Below are 18,490 nucleotides of genomic sequence, written 5' to 3'. Positions count from 1 at the left end.
TGCGAAAGCTTGAACAACAGTGCCAGCAGACACGTTAAGCCTAATTTATGGCTCTGCGTTAAACCGAGGCAGAGCTGACGCCGTTGCCGCGACGCCGTGGCCCTGACGCCGTTGCCGTGACACTGTTGCGAATCCTCCGGACTTCTCCATCACTCCATCTCTCCGCGGTGCAAAACCCCCCCAGAGCGCTAGAGGGATGCGATCTTTTCCTGAATGGTTTATCCGACTTTTCCGGTTACAGTGAATCAAAGAGATAAGGACAACTATATAAAAAAAAAAAAATCACACACATGAAGAGGCTGAAAGTTCACGACTGGTTCACGAACCAGAAATGCGTTGCTACCAAGCGAACCAATCACAGCCTCTCGGTCTGCGTTGGGTCGTAGTTACAATTTGTGGGAGGTGCTAGCAGGCTACGGCGTGGTGTGCACCGTGGAGAGCTCATCGCGGCGCAACCTGCGGCGCACGCTGGGCGTGGATTTGACGCACAACGATAATCAAGCCTTTCGTTAATTTGTTTATGGGAGTTAAATAAAGGGACTGTCAACAGCTCGTCGCGAGTTGGTCCTGGCTACGTTAGAGAGTACGGTTACTGTTATTTATTTATTTAAATAACAGTAACTGTACTCTCTAGCTGTTGTCCTGGTCTCAGCCCGACAATAACAACACACACTGGGCATATTTGGAAAAACATATAAGACGTTTACATGCGCCTTATGGTCGTGAAGATACGGTAGTCAGAATCTAGCCGGTGTTTGAGACGGGGCAGTCACATCTTAACGCTACACCTAATTATAATATTTTATTTTTAGTACACAGGAATCAAACCTCCAACCTCCGGAGGAATCAAACCTAGGTCCCTAGTCCCCCCAAAATGGTCCCTAGTCCCCCCAAACTGGTCCCTAGTCCCCCCAAACTGGTCCCTAGTCCCCCCAAACTGGTCCCTAGTCCCCCCAAACTGGTCCCTAGTCCCCCCAAACTGGTCCCTAGTCCCCCAAACTGGTCCCTAGTCCCCCCAAACTGGTCCCTAGTCCCCCCAAACTGGTCCCTAGTCCCCCCAAACTGGTCCCTAGTCCCCCCAAACTGGTCCCTAGTCCCCCCAAACTGGTCCCTAGTCCCCCCAAACTGGTCCCTAGTCCCCCAAACTGGTCCCTAGTCCCCCCAAACTGGTCCAAACTGGTCCCTAGTCCCCCCAAACTGGTCCCTAGTCCCCCCAAACTGGTCCCTAGTCCCACCAAACTGGTCCCTAGTCCCACCAAACTGGTCCCTAGTCCCCCAAACTGGTCCCTAGTCCCCCCAAAGTGGTCCAAACTGGTCCCTAGTCCCCCCAAACTGGTCCCTAGTCCCCCAAACTGGTCCAAACTGGTCCCTAGTCCCCCCAAACTGGTCCCTAGTCCCCAAACTGGTCCCTAGTCCCGCAAACTGGTCCCTAGTCCCCCAAACTGGTCCCTAGTCCCCCCAAACAGGTCCCTAGTCCCCCAAACTGGTCCCTAGTCCCCCAAACTGGTCCCTAGTCACCCCAAACTGGTCCCTAGTCCCCCAAACTGGTCCCTAGTCCCCCCAAACTGGTCCCTAGTCCCCCCAAACTGGTCCCTAGTCCCCGCAAACTGGTCCAAACTGGTCCCTAGCCCCCCCAAACTGGTCCATAGTCCCCCCAAACTGGTCCCTAGTCCCCCCAAACTGGTCCCTAGTCCCCCCAAACTGGTCCCTAGTCCCCCCAAACAGGTCCCTAGTCCCCCAAACTGGTCCCTAGTCCCCGCAAACTGGTCCAAACTGGTCCCTAGCCCCCCCAAACTGGTCCCTAGTCCCCCCAAACTGGTCCCTAGTCCCCCAAACTGGTCCCTAGTCCCCCAAACTGGTCCAAACTGGTCCCTAGTCCCCCCAAACTGGTCCCTAGTCCCCCCAAACTGGTCCCTAGTCCCCCAAACTGGTCCAAACTGGTCCCTAGTCCCCCAAACTGGTCCAAACTGGTCCCTAGTCCCCCAAACTGGTCCCTAGTCCCCCAAACTGGTCCCTAGTCCCCCCAAACTGGTCCCTAGTCCCCCAAACTGGTCCCTAGTCCCCCCAAACTGGTCCCTAGTCCCCCAAACTGGTCCCTAGTCCCCCCAAACTGGTCCCTAGTCCCCCCAAACTGGTCCCTAGTCCCCCCAAACTGGTCCCTAGTCCCCCAAACTGGTCCCTAGTCCCCCCAAACAGGTCCCTAGTCCCCCAAACTGGTCCCTAGTCCCCGCAAACTGGTCCAAACTGGTCCCTAGCCCCCCCCCAAACTGGTCCATAGTCCCCCCAAACTGGTCCCTAGTCCCCCCAAACTGGTCCCTAGTCCCCCAAACTGGTCCCTAGTCCCCCAAACTGGTCCAAACTGGTCCCTAGTCCCCCCAAACTGGTCCCTAGTCACCCCAAACTGGTCCCTAGTCCCCCAAACTGGTCCCTAGTCCCCCCAAACTGGTCCCTAGTCCCCCCAAACTGGTCCCTAGTCCCCGCAAACTGGTCCAAACTGGTCCCTAGCCCCCCCAAACTGGTCCATAGTCCCCCCAAACTGGTCCCTAGTCCCCCAAACTGGTCCCTAGTCCCCCCAAACTGGTCCCTAGTCCCCCAAACTGGTCCCTAGTCCCCCCAAACTGGTCCCTAGTCCCCCCAAACAGGTCCCTAGTCCCCCAAACTGGTCCCTAGTCCCCGCAAACTGGTCCCTAGTCCCCCCAAACTGGTCCAAACAGGTCCCTAGTCCCCCCAAACTGGTCCCTAGTCCCCCCAAAATGGTCCCTAGTCCCCCCAAACTGGTCCCTAGTCCCCCCAAACTGGTCCCTAGTCCCCCCAAACTGGTCCCTAGTCCCCCAAACTGGTCCCTAGTCCCCCCAAACTGGTCCCTAGTCCCCCCCAAACTGGTCCCTAGTCCCCCCAAACTGGTCCCTAGTCCCCCCAAACTGGTCCCTAGTCCCCCCAAACTGGTCCCTAGTCTCCCCAAACTGGTCCCTAGTCCCCCCAAACTGGTCCCTAGTCCCCCCAAACTGGTCCCTAGTCCCCCCAAACTGGTCCCTAGTCCCCCCAAACTGGTCCAAACAGGTCCCTAGTCCCCCCAAACTGGTCCCTAGTCCCCCCAAAATGGTCCCTAGTCCCCCCAAACTGGTCCCTAGTCCCCCCAAACTGGTCCCTAGTCCCCCCAAACTGGTCCCTAGTCCCCCCAAACTGGTCCCTAGTCCCCCCAAACTGGTCCCTAGTCCCCCCAAACTGGTCCCTAGTCCCCCCAAACTGGTCCCTAGTCCCCCAAACTGGTCCCTAGTCCCCCCAAACTGGTCCAAACTGGTCCCTAGTCCCCCCAAACTGGTCCCTAGTCCCCCCAAACTGGTCCCTAGTCCCACCAAACTGGTCCCTAGTCCCCCAAACTGGTCCCTAGTCCCCCCAAAGTGGTCCAAACTGGTCCCTAGTCCCCCCAAACTGGTCCCTAGTCCCCCAAACTGGTCCAAACTGGTCCCTAGTCCCCCCAAACTGGTCCCTAGTCCCCAAACTGGTCCCTAGTCCCGCAAACTGGTCCCTAGTCCCCCCAAACTGGTCCCTAGTCCCCCCAAACTGGTCCCTAGTCCCCCCAAACTGGTCCCTAGTCCCCCCAAACTGGTCCCTAGTCCCCCCAAACTGGTCCCTAGTCCCCCCAAACTGGTCCCTAGTCCCCCAAACTGGTCCCTAGTCCCCCCAAACTGGTCCCTAGTCCCCCAAACTGGTCCCTAGTCCCCCAAACTGGTCCCTAGTCCCCCAAACTGGTCCATAGTCCCCCCAAACAGGTCCCTAGTCCCCCAAACTGGTCCCTAGTCCCCGCAAACTGGTCCAAACTGGTCCCTAGCCCCCCCCAAACTGGTCCATAGTCCCCCCAAACTGGTCCCTAGTCCCCCCAAACTGGTCCCTAGTCCCCCAAACTGGTCCCTAGTCCCCCAAACTGGTCCAAACTGGTCCCTAGTCCCCCCAAACTGGTCCCTAGTCACCCCAAACTGGTCCCTAGTCCCCCAAACTGGTCCCTAGTCCCCCCAAACTGGTCCCTAGTCCCCCCAAACTGGTCCCTAGTCCCCGCAAACTGGTCCAAACTGGTCCCTAGCCCCCCCAAACTGGTCCATAGTCCCCCCAAACTGGTCCCTAGTCCCCCCAAACTGGTCCCTAGTCCCCCAAACTGGTCCCTAGTCCCCCCAAACTGGTCCCTAGTCCCCCCAAACAGGTCCCTAGTCCCCCAAACTGGTCCCTAGTCCCCGCAAACTGGTCCAAACTGGTCCCTAGCCCCCCCAAACTGGTCCCTAGTCCCCCCAAACTGGTCCCTAGTCCCCCAAACTGGTCCCTAGTCCCCCAAACTGGTCCAAACTGGTCCCTAGTCCCCCCAAACTGGTCCCTAGTCCCCCCAAACTGGTCCCTAGTCCCCCAAACTGGTCCAAACTGGTCCCTAGTCCCCCAAACTGGTCCAAACTGGTCCCTAGTCCCCCAAACTGGTCCCTAGTCCCCCAAACTGGTCCCTAGTCCCCCCAAACTGGTCCCTAGTCCCCCAAACTGGTCCCTAGTCCCCCCAAACTGGTCCCTAGTCCCCCAAACTGGTCCCTAGTCCCCCCAAACTGGTCCCTAGTCCCCCCAAACTGGTCCCTAGTCCCCCCAAACTGGTCCCTAGTCCCACCAAACTGGTCCCTAGTCCCCCCAAACTGGTCCCTAGTCCCCCCAAACTGGTCCCTAGTCCCCCAAACTGGTCCCTAGTCCCCCCAAACTGGTCCCTAGTCCCCCCAAACTGGTCCCTAGTCCCCCCAAACTGGTCCCTAGTCCCCCCAAACTGGTCCAAACTGGTCCCTAGTCCCCCCAAACTGGTCCCTAGTCCCCCCAAACTGGTCCCTAGTCCCCCAAACTGGTCCCTAGTCCCCCCAAACTGGTCCCTAGTCCCCCCAAACTGGTCCCTAGTCCCCCCAAACTGGTCCCTAGTCCCCCCAAACTGGTCCCTAGTCCCCCAAACTGGTCCCTAGTCCCCCCAAACTGGTCCAAACTGGTCCCTAGTCCCCCCAAACTGGTCCCTAGTCCCCCCAAACTGGTCCCTAGTCCCACCAAACTGGTCCCTAGTCCCCCAAACTGGTCCCTAGTCCCCCCAAAGTGGTCCAAACTGGTCCCTAGTCCCCCCAAACTGGTCCCTAGTCCCCCAAACTGGTCCAAACTGGTCCCTAGTCCCCCCAAACTGGTCCCTAGTCCCCAAACTGGTCCCTAGTCCCGCAAACTGGTCCCTAGTCCCCCAAACTGGTCCCTAGTCCCCCCAAACTGGTCCCTAGTCCCCCCAAACTGGTCCCTAGTCCCCCCAAACTGGTCCCTAGTCCCCCCAAACTGGTCCCTAGTCCCCCAAACTGGTCCCTAGTCCCCCCAAACTGGTCCCTAGTCCCCCCAAACAGGTCCCTAGTCCCCCAAACTGGTCCCTAGTCCCCCAAACTGGTCCCTAGTCCCCCAAACTGGTCCCTAGTCCCCCCAAACAGGTCCCTAGTCCCCCAAACTGGTCCCTAGTCCCCGCAAACTGGTCCAAACTGGTCCCTAGCCCCCCCCAAACTGGTCCATAGTCCCCCCAAACTGGTCCCTAGTCCCCCCAAACTGGTCCCTAGTCCCCCAAACTGGTCCCTAGTCCCCCAAACTGGTCCAAACTGGTCCCTAGTCCCCCCAAACTGGTCCCTAGTCACCCCAAACTGGTCCCTAGTCCCCCAAACTGGTCCCTAGTCCCCCCAAACTGGTCCCTAGTCCCCGCAAACTGGTCCAAACTGGTCCCTAGCCCCCCCAAACTGGTCCATAGTCCCCCCAAACTGGTCCCTAGTCCCCCCAAACTGGTCCCTAGTCCCCCAAACTGGTCCCTAGTCCCCCCAAACTGGTCCCTAGTCCCCCAAACTGGTCCCTAGTCCCCCCAAACTGGTCCCTAGTCCCCCCAAACAGGTCCCTAGTCCCCCAAACTGGTCCCTAGTCCCCGCAAACTGGTCCAAACTGGTCCCTAGCCCCCCCAAACTGGTCCCTAGTCCCCCCAAACTGGTCCCTAGTCCCCCCAAACTGGTCCCTAGTCCCCCAAACTGGTCCAAACTGGTCCCTAGTCCCCCCAAACTGGTCCCTAGTCCCCCCAAACTGGTCCCTAGTCCCCCAAACTGGTCCAAACTGGTCCCTAGTCCCCCAAACTGGTCCCTAGTCCCCCAAACTGGTCCAAACTGGTCCCTAGTCCCCCAAACTGGTCCCTAGTCCCCCAAACTGGTCCCTAGTCCCCCCAAACTGGTCCCTAGTCCCCCAAACTGGTCCCTAGTCCCCCCAAACTGGTCCCTAGTCCCCCAAACTGGTCCCTAGTCCCCCCAAACTGGTCCCTAGTCCCCCCAAACTGGTCCCTAGTCCCCCCAAACTGGTCCCTAGTCCCCCAAACTGGTCCCTAGTCCCCCCAAACTGGTCCCTAGTCCCCCCAAACTGGTCCCTAGTCCCCCCAAACTGGTCCCTAGTCCCCCAAACTGGTCCCTAGTCCCCCCAAACTGGTCCCTAGTCCCCCCAAACTGGTCCCAAACTGGTCCCTAGTCCCCCCCAAACTGGTCCCTAGTCCCCCCAAACTGGCCCCAAACTGGTCCCTAGTCCCCCAAACTGGTCCCTAGTCCCCCCAAACTGGTCCCAAACTGGTCCCTAGTCCCCCCAAACTGGTCCCTAGTCCCCCCAAACTGGCCCCAAACTGGTCCCAACTGGTCCCTAGTCTCCCCAGCCGGTCCCAGTTCTCCTTCCAGGGGGATTTCCCAGAACCCCCTGCGGTCCCGGGTCTGTACCACGTGGTTCCCGGTTCCCCCGGTTCCCCGGCCCCGGGTCCGCCCCCCCCAGGGCCCCCCCAGGCCCCCCAGGCCCCCCCAGACACTCACACACTCGGACTGCACGTCCTTCTCCGCCGGGGCGGCTCGAGCCGCCGCCGCCGCGGCCTCGGGCGGGCTCTCCGGGTCCCGGCCGTCCCGGCCCCTGCTGCTCGGGGAGGGAGACCCCGTCCTGCGGACCCCGCGGCCCCTGCTGTTCGGGGCGGGAGACCCCGACCTGCCGCTGTCGGACCCGGACCCGGAGCCCGAGCCCGAGCCGTCCTCGTCGTCGCTGTCCTGGGAGGCGCGACGCCGCCGCCGCCGCCGGTCCGCCATCTTACACTGGGATGAGAGGGCCGCGGGGGGTTCTGGGTAACGGAGTTCTTACGGTGGAACGATGAGAGGGACGCGGGGGGTTCTGGGTAACGGAGTTCTTACAGTGGAATCATGAGAGGGGGCCGCGGGGGGTTCTGGGTAACGGAGTTCTTACAGTGGAATCATGAGAGGTAGCCGCGGGGGGTTCTGGGTAACGGAGTTCTTACAGTGGAATCATGAGAGGGGGCCGCGGGGGGTTCTGGGTAACGGAGTTCTTACAGTGGAATCATGAGAGGGGGCCGCGGGGGGTTCTGGGTAACGGAGTTCTTATGCCTCGGAAATTGGAACTGGGAATGGCAGCCATCTTGGAATGTTAATGCCGCGTTCCATTTTTTCCTCGGAATTCGGAATTTCCTAGTTCCTAGTCGGAATTTTCAACTGGAACGCCCCTCGAAGTGGGATTTCCTACTGGGAAAGTGGGAGAAGCTTCACCACCCCGAGTTACCACTCCATGATGGCTGCCATTCCCAGTTCCCAGTACCGATTTCCGAGGTAAATGGAATGCGGCATAACTCTCAGGGGTGGTGAAGCTTCTCCCACTTTCCCAGTAGGAAATCCCACTTCCAATCCCATTCCGGCGTTCCAGTTGAAAATTCCGACTGAAAATGCCGCGTTCCATTTGTCCTCGGGAGTCGGAATTTCACTGGGATGAGAGGGAGCCGCGGGGGGTTCTGGGTAACGGAGTTTTTTTTTTTTATTGAACACAATTCTTTTAAACAAGAAAAACACACTTTAGGCTATACAAAACGGCTTGTAGAGGAAATATAATAAGAAAAAAGAACATCTTGGAGGTTTTATTAACTAGAGACATATAAACAAAAATAAGATAGACAAGTAAAGTTAATACAAAGGAACAGTAAGGCATTTTAAAGCAAATAGCATCGACATTTCAGAAAGAGACTTAAAATAAAAGATATTTTGATATAAATTAAAAGAGTTATTTGACTTAATATTTTTTAAAGAAACAAAAAAAAAACTAACGGAGTTCAGTGGAATGATGAGAGGGAGCCGCGGGGGGTTCTGGGTAGTGGAGTTCTGTAGTTCTGTAGTTCTTCAGGCTTTACTTTTTATTCTTTTTTTTTCAAAAACTTTATTTCACAAAATAAATGCTATATAATTGCTATGTATGGAGAATTTGTTGTGTCAAAATTAAATAAATACACAAATAATGAATTAATAAATTAAATGTGTTATTGATTAATTAAAATGGGAATTAAATATGACATTAATTAATTAAATGTGTCATTAATTAATATTAATTTGGAAGTATTTACAAAACATTCAATTTGGTGTCATTCTGAATACATTGCTCATTTTTTATATTGCTTTTTTAAAATTATTTAGCTATTTATTGGTTATTATTTCTTTTTCTTTTTAGGATATACTCTTTTTTATATACCTTTTCATACTTCGTGTGTTTTTTTGTAAAATTGTTGAGAGTGTGTGTGTTTGCTGTTATAAAGTTCTATTCTATTCTATTCTATTCTATTCTATTCTACTCTATTCTATTCTACTCTTTAGTGAATAATTTGATCATTCTTACAAAATACTATATTCACAATATTATACTATTATACTAATACTATATTCCCTTCGTTGACTTCTCTTAAAAATGAAATATCCTTATTTAAACAGTGTCACAAACACATAAATACTCTGATTACAACAGTCAATTTATCCTGAAACCCTTGTACTTATGATTGCCCTTCCTTATTTAGTATTTTAGTACTCATTTTTCATTCATTCATTTATTTTTTTTTCCTCATTCTTTTTTTATTTATTTATTTTATGTTCATTTATTTATTTTCTTCCTTTCCCTTTTATACAATCTCAATTTCTCTCAATTTAATGTTCTTATGTTTACATCCGAGTTTGTCATTGTTCTTGTTAAATAAAGTAATTAAAGAAAAAACACTTTCCAGTCAAGCGCCAACCACCTGACTTCCGCATTGACGCGCATGCGCAGTACAGTTCCGTTGCAGTTCCCCGACTGGCCGCCAGAGGCCGCCAGAGAGTCCCCACCTCCAGGTGGAAAAGTGCAACTTTACAGCAGAAATAAACATATTTACAGCAGAAATAAACACATTTACAGCAGAAATAAACACATTTACAGCCTGGAACTAACATAGTTTTGGTCACCATGCTTACATTTTGAATTTAAATTATATTAAACAATAAATTCAGTCTATATAAACTATTGATACAAATATTACAATATTCTCTTACAGATTCCTGGATATTTTATTGGTATTAAAGGAACTACATCAGCCTGTTTTAGGTCAGATTTATTCTATAGATTCCAGTTTTCCCAGCACAGTTTAGTAAAGTAGGTCAGATATTCTACATTATTATATATTTAGTAAACTATATTATTGATATATTAAAGTACACACAATATTATTTACAGAAGAGTATTAGGGCCAGGCAGGAGAAAAATAAAAATAATATTTTAGAGGAGGAAGATTTTTTTTTCATTATGCACGTCGAAATGTCGAGATAAAAGTTGAAATGTCGAGATTAATGTGTACATTGTACAATCCTAAGTACAATTTCGAGGAAAAAGTCAAAAAATTTGAATTGTTGAGAAAAGAGGCGAAATTTCGACTTTATTCACAAAATTTCGTATTTGTTCTTGAAATTGTATTTCAACATTAATCTCAACTTTTTTCTCGAAGTACATGATAATAAAGGCATGCTTTTCCTTGGTTGTTCCAAACGATGGTTTCTGTGTGGCTGAAAGAAATACCGCTGATCAAACACAATGATCAAATCAATTCTTTTTATTCACTCGTTTATTCACTCGTAATCCAACAGAAAGCATATCAGAGCCTCGTTCTTTATCATCCAAACATTTGATGAGAAACACAAAACTTCAGAGTAAAACTTTTCATCTTTGCTAAGCATACAGAGAGGTTTTTCTGGTGGTTTGACGTTGACGTGATGAGCTTATTGGTGCCTCCATCTGTGACTCGCTGCAGGGAGAAACTAACTGTTAAACTGCTTGTTCAGTGTTGCAGCCAGTGCATAACGTTAACGAACAAAAGGTTTTACTTTTAAATGTGTTATGGTATTTTAGGGGGAGGGTTACACTGCAAAAACTCAAAATCTTACCGGGAATATTATCTTATTTTTAGTTAAAATGTCTCATTTTTAGTCCAAAAAAATAACTAGAAAAATAACTTGTTATTTGACAATTTTCACCTGTTTCAAGTTCACTTGAAATAAGTAGAAAAATCTGCCAGTGGAACAAGATTTATCTTCTTATTACAAGCAAAAAAATCTTGTTCCACTGGCAGATTTTTCTACTTATTTTAAGTGAAAATCTACTTGAAACAGGTGAAAATAGTTTATTTCCAGTGATGAGTCTTGTTTTAATTGTAATGAGATTTTTTTGACTAAAAATTAGACATTTTAACTAGAAATACGACAAATATTCTAGTTAAGATTTTGAGTTTTTGCAGCGTAAGGGGCTTAAATACTCCTGCATTCTGATTGGCCGAGGTGACTACAGCTAACCGCTCTTCCTTGCACCCTGGCTATTCGTTGCCTTTGGTGGTTTTCCTCCCATCCCTCCACCTTGGCTATTCGTTGCCTTTGGTGGTTGTCTTTCAGGGACGGGGACGGTGTCGGGAATGTCCTTGAGCATCTCACGAATCTGGTCTGTGTCAACTTTATTCTCACATAAGTCTCCCCAGAAACTGTCCTGACACTCACACAGGAAGTTGTTGGACTCCAGCAGCCTCTTGCACACTCCGCCGTTCTGACACGGGTTAGGTTTGCAGACCTCTACCTTCCTGGAGTAGTGCAGAGCAACACTCTTGTGCCACTTATTTTTACATGTAATTATACGTAAGGGCTCTGGTAATTCTGCAACGTCTTTATGTCTATTCATCACTTCTCCTATCATGACGTATTCAGTCAAATCGACGAATCTTTCATGACCACTTCCTGGAGAAGAGAGAGTTATAGTATAATCTTTCAGTTGTTCAACGTCACATTTTTGGGATATTGTACTGATTTCTTGTTTAACAATTTCCTCCTCAGCCGGACTGACCTTCAGGGTGTAGGTCACAGCTACCGTCACGGTGTTGGCAATAATCTTTATCATGTTATGTATCTTGTGTTTTTTCTCGTCTTCGGTGTTGTACACCACCACCAGCCAATCGTACCAGCTGTACTTATCGTCAAGATGAGTCTTCACCTTCTCAGCGATGTCCTTTTTTTCCTCAGGTTTGAAGCTTTTAGCGATCTTCTCCACATCCTTCTCCATCTGTTCCTCATAGGAGTCGTAGCACTCCCTTAATGTATTTTTTTGAATTTCATAGAGTTTCTTTAGATTGTTAACCCGTTGTGTGTGGTCATCAGGTGAGCTTTGATGAGTCAGTTGTAAATAAACCTGATTCAGAATCATTCCCTTCAACATCAGATCATTTAAATACAAGCTATATATACCCATGTACTTAACGTGACATTCAAACTTCTCTTTGTACAAATTGTTGATGTTTTCACTGATGGATACGCCTTCCACTGTCAGGAAGTAAAATAAGTTATCAACCTCCTTCCTCACATTTGTGTCCTTGTAGTATTTAATAAAATTTTTAATGTTAATGTTGTTTTCCTTATCATCATCCGTTGGCTTCTTTTTGAACTTTTCGAACTCCTTCCAGGCGTTGACGATGGTAGCTTCGTTTGTAGTGTAGGCACTGAGGAAGCTGGAAACCTTCACGTCAGTCTTGAGTTGGGAGATCTGCATGGAGATGGAGTCCAGCTTATTGTTGACCTCAGCAAACTCATTCATCACTTTGTCCTCAGTTGGTATGAAAAGTAGGATCAGACTGATGGTGGCAGCGAACGCAGTGCCGATGCCCGGCGCCAGCGCAGCAAAGGACCCCAGGGCACTCATCACAGTGGCCACCTGGTCCGGGTCAACGTGAGTCATCACGTCTTTGAAAGCACGCAGGGATGTCACCACGACATCGAAGCCTTTGTCAATTTTAGTTCTGATTTCAGGTGTAATCTGACCTCTCTTGAACCGGGCGAGAGCCGATGGGTTGGCGGAGGAATCTGACCACGCAGAGGCGGAGCAGAGGACGAGGATCAGGGAAGCCAACAGGACGGAGGTCGTCCACTGTGGAGGAGCCATCGCTGCAAAACACACAAAACGGCATGCATTAATTTCTTTAGCGATGCTGCACCGAGCCCCGAGTTAAAGTCCATGACGGCACGACTGGAAGAGGACTGAACCAGTACGGTTGGTTAGGAACATCTACAAAGACGTGAGCACATGACTCCGGTCCTCTATTCACTCCATTGGCTTCCTGTCCATTTTAGAATTTATTTTAACCTTTTAATGTTTGTTTTTAAAGCCCTCAACGGTTTCCCCCCCCCCCCCCCCCCCCCCCCTATTTATCTGAGCTTTTAACGGAGCGTGAGGCTGGCAGGGCTGAGATCCTCAAACCAACTGTTGTTGGAGGAGCCCAGGTCAAAGTTCAAGCGCCGGGGGGACCGAGCCTTTTCAATTGCTTCCCTCACCCCAGACACGAGGGAAGTCGAAGACGTTCCCAAGCCCGGAGGGACATGCCTGGAACACCTACCTAGGGAGGATCCATCCATCCATCATCCATCATCCATCCATCCATCCATCAGTGGCGTCAATTCAGTCTTACTAAGGTACGGCAAGGTTACGAGTCACAGAACTGAACTAGAGTATCAATCAACACGTCCAGCAAATACTCATCACAGAAGTTTATGTATCTGATCTGTGTGGTCAAGAAAACTGGAACTTTTTACAATGCAGTCTCACTCACTGCAAAAACTCTACATCTTACCAGGAATATTTGTCTTATTTCTAGTTAAAATGTCTCATTTTTAGTCAAAAAATCTCATTACACTTAAAACAAGAGTCATCACCAGAAAAATAACTTGTTATTTGACAATTTTCACCTGTTTCAAGTAGATTTTCACTTGAAATAAGTAGAAAAATCTGCCAGTGGAACAAGATTTATCTTCTTATTACAAGCAAAACAATCTTGTTCCACTGGCAGATTTTTCTACTTATTTCAAGTGAAAATCTACTTGAAACAGGTGAAAATGGTTGTTTTTGAGTCTTGTCTTAAATGTAATGAGATTTTTTTTTACTTTTGAGTTTTTGCAGTGTAATAACTAATGAAATCGATCATGTTGTTCTGATTTGCATTTGTAGTTATTCTATATGTATTAAGTAATAGAATAATCAATACAAATAGACACAGAGTAATTCCATAAAAGTATTTGAAAAAACAAACATTTACATTTAACCCTTGAAGCCGAGGTGTGGCGGCTGCCGGACCTTCATACCCGACTGACGCCCCTGCCATCCATCCATCCATCCACCTGGACAGGTCGCCAAGACTTATTTTTCACAAAAAGCCAATCCCAGCTCAAAGATCTAACTACCCAAAACATTTCTCACCGCTGCAGTTACAAACATTCAGTTCAGCTTTCTCCGTATATCGTCAAATCCCGACCAATACCATCTCACAGCACTTCAGGAACAGGATCCTCACCTGGAGCAGATGAGAAGGAGCCTGCAGAGCTGGAGGGAGACCGGAGAGCCGGGTCCTGGTCTGGGTTCTGGTCCGGGTTCTGGTCCGGGTTCTGGTCCTGGTCCTGGACCTGGTCTGGGACTTCTGGGAGCTTCTCAGAGGAAGATGCTCTGAGCTCAACAGGACGGGACGAGTCCCTGTTATAGGAGACTGGCGCCACCCACCCAACACCCTCCCTACCGAAACGCCCCACCCATCTCCCCACCTCCCCACAACGATGGTCCACCCACCTCCCCCCGACACCAACGACGGTCCACCTGCAGCAGGTGGAGTCTAAAGCGACCACATGTCCTTATAAGGACAGAAGGTGAAGCTGATAAAACTGCTGGACTAATTAGGTTTAACTGAGGAGTGAAGATAAACCGTAAAAGGGATTAAACCCTCAGACCTGAACCAGGACCAGGACCAGGACCAGGACCAGGACCTGAACCAGGACCTGAACCAGAACCAGGACCTGAACCAGGACCTGAACCAGGACCTGAACCAGAACCAGGACCTGAACCAGGACCTGAACCAGGACCTGAACCAGGACCAGGACCAGGACCAGGACCTGAACCAGGACCTGAACCAGACCTGAACCAGGACCTGAACCAGGACCTGAACCAGAACCAGGACCTGAACCAGGACCTGAACCAGGACCTGAACCAGGACCAGGACCAGGACCAGGACCTGAACCAGGACCTGAACCAGACCTGAACCAGGACCTGAACCAGGACCAGGACCTGAACCAGGACCTGAACCAGGACCTGAACCAGGACCAGGATCATGGGGGTTTTTCAGTGGTTGGGGATCTGGTCCACCCAAGGGTCCTCCATTCATCAGCTTCACATGTTTGAATAAAAGTTTGTTTTTAATCAGCCATGATAAAGACTTTTACATCATTTTTTATTACAAATTAGTTTAAAGCCGTCGGTTAGCATAAGCCGCCGCTTTAGTAGTAGTTTTAGTACTATGTCTGCATGAATGGGGAGGACGGTTGGTGTATATATGTGTATATACGTGTGTGTACATGTGTGTACATGTGTGTATATACGTGTACATGTGTGTACATGTGTGTACATGTGTGTACATGTGTGTACATGTGTGTATATGTGTGTACATGTGTGTATATAAGTGTATATAAGTGTGTGTATATGTGTGTATATGTGTGTACATGTGTGTATATACGTGTGTATATGTGTGTATATGTGTGTATATACGTGTATATAAGTGTGTGTACATGTGTGTATATACGTGTGTATATGTGTGTATATGTGTGTATATACGTGTATATACGTGTGTATATACGTGTGTATATGTGTGTATATACGTGTATATACGTGTGTATATACGTGTATATATGTGTGTGTACATGTGTGTATATACGTGTATATACGTGTATATACGTGTGTATATACGTGTATATATGTGTGTGTACATGTGTGTATATACGTGTATATACGTGTATATACGTGTGTATATACGTGTATATATGTGTGTGTACATGTGTGTATATACGTGTGTATATGTGTGTATATGTGTGTATATACGTGTATATATGTGTGTACATGTGTGTACATGTGTGTATATGTGTGTACATGTGTGTACATGTGTGTATATGTGTGTATATACGTGTGTATATGTGTGTACATGTGTGTATATACGTGTGTATATACGTGTGTGTACATGTGTGTATATACGTGTATATACGTGTGTGTATATGTGTGTATATACGTGTATATACGTGTGTGTATATACATGTGTGTACATGTGTGTACATGTGTGTATATACATGTGTGTACATGTGTGTACATGTGTGTATATACGTGTATATACGTGTGTGTATATACGTGTATATACGTGTGTGTATATACATGTGTGTACATGTGTGTATATACGTGTATATATGTGTGTGTACATGTGTGTATATACGTGTGTATATGTGTGTACATGTGTGTACATGTGTGTATATGTGTGTATATACGTGTGTATATGTGTGTACATGTGTGTATATACGTGTATATACGTGTGTGTATATACGTGTATATACGTGTGTGTATATACGTGTATATACGTGTGTGTATATACATGTGTGTACATGTGTGTATATACATGTGTGTACATGTGTGTACATGTGTGTATATACGTGTATATACGTGTGTGTATATACGTGTATATACGTGTGTGTATATACATGTGTGTACATGTGTGTATATACATGTGTGTACATGTGTGTACATGTGTGTATATACGTGTGTATATGTGTGTACATGTGTGTATATACATGTGTCAATATACATGTGTGTACATGTGTGTACATGTGTGTACATGTGTGTACATGTGTGTATATACATGTGTGTACATGTGTGTACATGTGTGTATATACATGTGTGTACATGTGTGTACATGTGTGTATATACATGTGTCAATATACATGTGTGTACATGTGTGTACATGTGTGTACATGTGTGTACATGTGTGTATATACATGTGTGTACATGTGTGTACATGTGTGTATATACATGTGTGTACATGTGTGTACATGTGTGTATATACATGTGTCAATATACATGTGTGTACATGTGTGTACATGTGTGTACATGTGTGTACATGTGTGTATATACATGTGTGTATATACATGTGTGTAACGTGTGTGTATATGTGTGTATCTCTGCATATATGGACAGTAACATACATGTGTACTTGTACCCTTTAACACGTGTAGAAACATCTGAGTCGGAATGTTTGTAATGAATACGTTTGTACACAGGTGAATATAAATACACGTCGTTGATAATGTTGCTCTCATGAACAGATTAATTTATTACTCCGGGTAAACAGTGTTTATATACAGTAGCATGTAACTGCCCTAAAACTAACCCAGGTATCTAGTTTATACTCAGCTGTACCACAATATATATTTATACTGCGTGAGATTGTTACTATTAATCTGAGTAACTCTAATTATGTCCAGATGTTTCATAACGAGGCTCCATCTGAAAGAACAAGTCTTTTACTTCTTCCTTCATGAACATATCTGCTGCTGCTGGAGAAACGTGTCTCTTGGATTCATTCAGTACGACTCTTACTTTATACTTTATATCATGTTCCAAATGTAGACTTCCATCAAACTGAACTGAACCATCATCATGAAATCCATGTTGCACTTTTTTATTTTTAAGGACAGTATTGAGACTGAATCTCTATCTAGAAGGCGGTTGGGTCTCGGCTGACGGGGAAAACGTCCTTTATTCAGCCTCATCTTCCTCTGACTTCATGAAGAAGACTAAAGACATTAGATGGTTAAACAGTAAAACAAGTTATTTCTCCAAATACTCCTTCTGTGTCTGATTGAAACCGTTTCTTTGGCGGTTTTGTTCTGCCTGAAGGCTGTGGGACGTCTGCAGCTCAGAAAGCATTTCCAGCCTTCATCACTCCCTCCAGGAAACCTCTGACATGTGAACGAGAGGGTGAGAGAGGAACCACCGGCCGACACGAACCAGTCTGAGCTGAGATAAACTCGTTGCCGTTGGGGAGGCCGACCTCCGACCAGCTGCCGTTAGCAGACATTTGAATGAGCAAACATAGGAGGACATTTCCCTACCGGAGAAACAATGACCCTCTGAAGAAGCAGCTGCCGCCACACCCAGATAATCCTCTCAGGAACGACAGTCCTCTGATATGATGATATATACTACTCATTGATTGTTCCCTATTTATCTCACTGTGTGGAATTGTGGGGATCCACCTTTAAAACCAACTAAAAATCAATAATAAAACTGCAAAAACGAGCCGTACGGATCATCAATAAGACTGATTACTTTGCTCACACAGAGACACTTTTTCTAAATTCTCATGTTGTTAAATTTTATGATTTGTTATATCATAAAATAAAATTTCTTGTCCACTTTTATGGCCCACGCCTGTGGAACAGCCTGCCGGAGGAACTTAGGGCTGCAGAGTCTGTCGATGCTTTTAAAGGCTCAAGACTCAACTTTTTAAATTAGCTTTTAACTGAGTCTCCTTTTACTTGTTTAGCACTACTTACTCATTTTTTCCTTTATGTCATTTTATTCCTCTTAAAGCTTTCATTTATTACTTATTTATTTTCTTATTTACTTATTTATTTTGTAATGTTGCTTCTACTGCCTTAGTGCCCATTAGTTATCTTTTATATTAGCATTCATTTATGCTGTTTTTAGTATGTTTTACACTCCTTTTAGTTCTGTTCATATCTTGTTTATTGTTTCTTAGTTCTCAGCTCCAGTGTTCTCCTCATGGGCCCCCTCCACGCCGGGAGCTTGGTCTGCCTACGGGGGGCTGTCCTGGCCTGGATAGTTGGGGGTCCTGCTGTCCTGGATAGTTGGGGGTCCTGCTGTCCTGGATAGTTGGGGGTCCTGCTGTCCTGGATAGTTGGGGGTCCTACTGTCCTGGATAGTTGGGGGTCCTGCTGGCCTGGATAGTTGGGGGTCCTGCTGTCCTGGATAGTTGGGGGTCCTGCTGTCCTGGATAGTTGGGGGTCCTGCTGTCCTGGATAGTTGGGGGTCCTGCTGTCCTGGATAGTTGGGGGTCCTGCTGTCCTGGTCTGGATAGTTGGGGGTCCTGCTGTCCTGGATAGTTGGGGGTCCTGCTGTCCTGGATAGTTGGGGGTCCTGCTGTCCTGGATAGTTGGGGGTCCTGCTGTCCTGGATAGTTGGGGGTCCTGCTGTCCTGGTCTGGATAGTTGGGGGTCCTGCTGTCCTGGATAGTTGGGGGTCCTGC

The 18,490-nt window shown here is 48.0% G+C and overlaps 2 protein-coding genes across 3 annotated transcripts in view; both read right to left on the bottom strand.

Moving 5' to 3' along the window:
- The window catches only part of casc3 (casc3 exon junction complex subunit), a 29,616-nt gene extending 22,474 nt beyond the window's left edge, over positions 1-7,142 (bottom strand). For both annotated transcript variants that reach the window (XM_061711554.1, XM_061711555.1), the window contains exon 1: positions 6,864-7,142. In XM_061711554.1, the coding sequence (XP_061567538.1) occupies positions 6,864-7,127 (264 nt within the window). In that variant the 5' untranslated portion in view covers positions 7,128-7,142. The remainder of the gene's footprint in view (positions 1-6,863) is intronic.
- Positions 7,143-10,498: 3,356 nt separating this feature from the next.
- Positions 10,499-13,840, bottom strand: LOC133422030 (uncharacterized). The gene is made up of 2 exons (XM_061711895.1): positions 13,712-13,840; positions 10,499-12,311 (listed from the first exon to the last, which is right to left on the bottom strand). Exon 2 carries the CDS (start codon positions 12,307-12,309, stop codon positions 10,678-10,680), a length of 1,632 nt encoding a protein of 543 aa, XP_061567879.1. The 5' UTR covers positions 12,310-12,311; positions 13,712-13,840; the 3' UTR covers positions 10,499-10,677.
- Between the last annotated feature and the right edge of the window lie 4,650 nt (positions 13,841-18,490).

Source organism: Cololabis saira, chromosome 21 (genome assembly GCF_033807715.1).
Source record: "Cololabis saira isolate AMF1-May2022 chromosome 21, fColSai1.1, whole genome shotgun sequence".
Lineage (NCBI taxonomy): Eukaryota > Metazoa > Chordata > Actinopteri > Beloniformes > Belonidae > Cololabis > Cololabis saira.
This window is presented reverse-complemented; position numbering and strand designations above follow the sequence as displayed.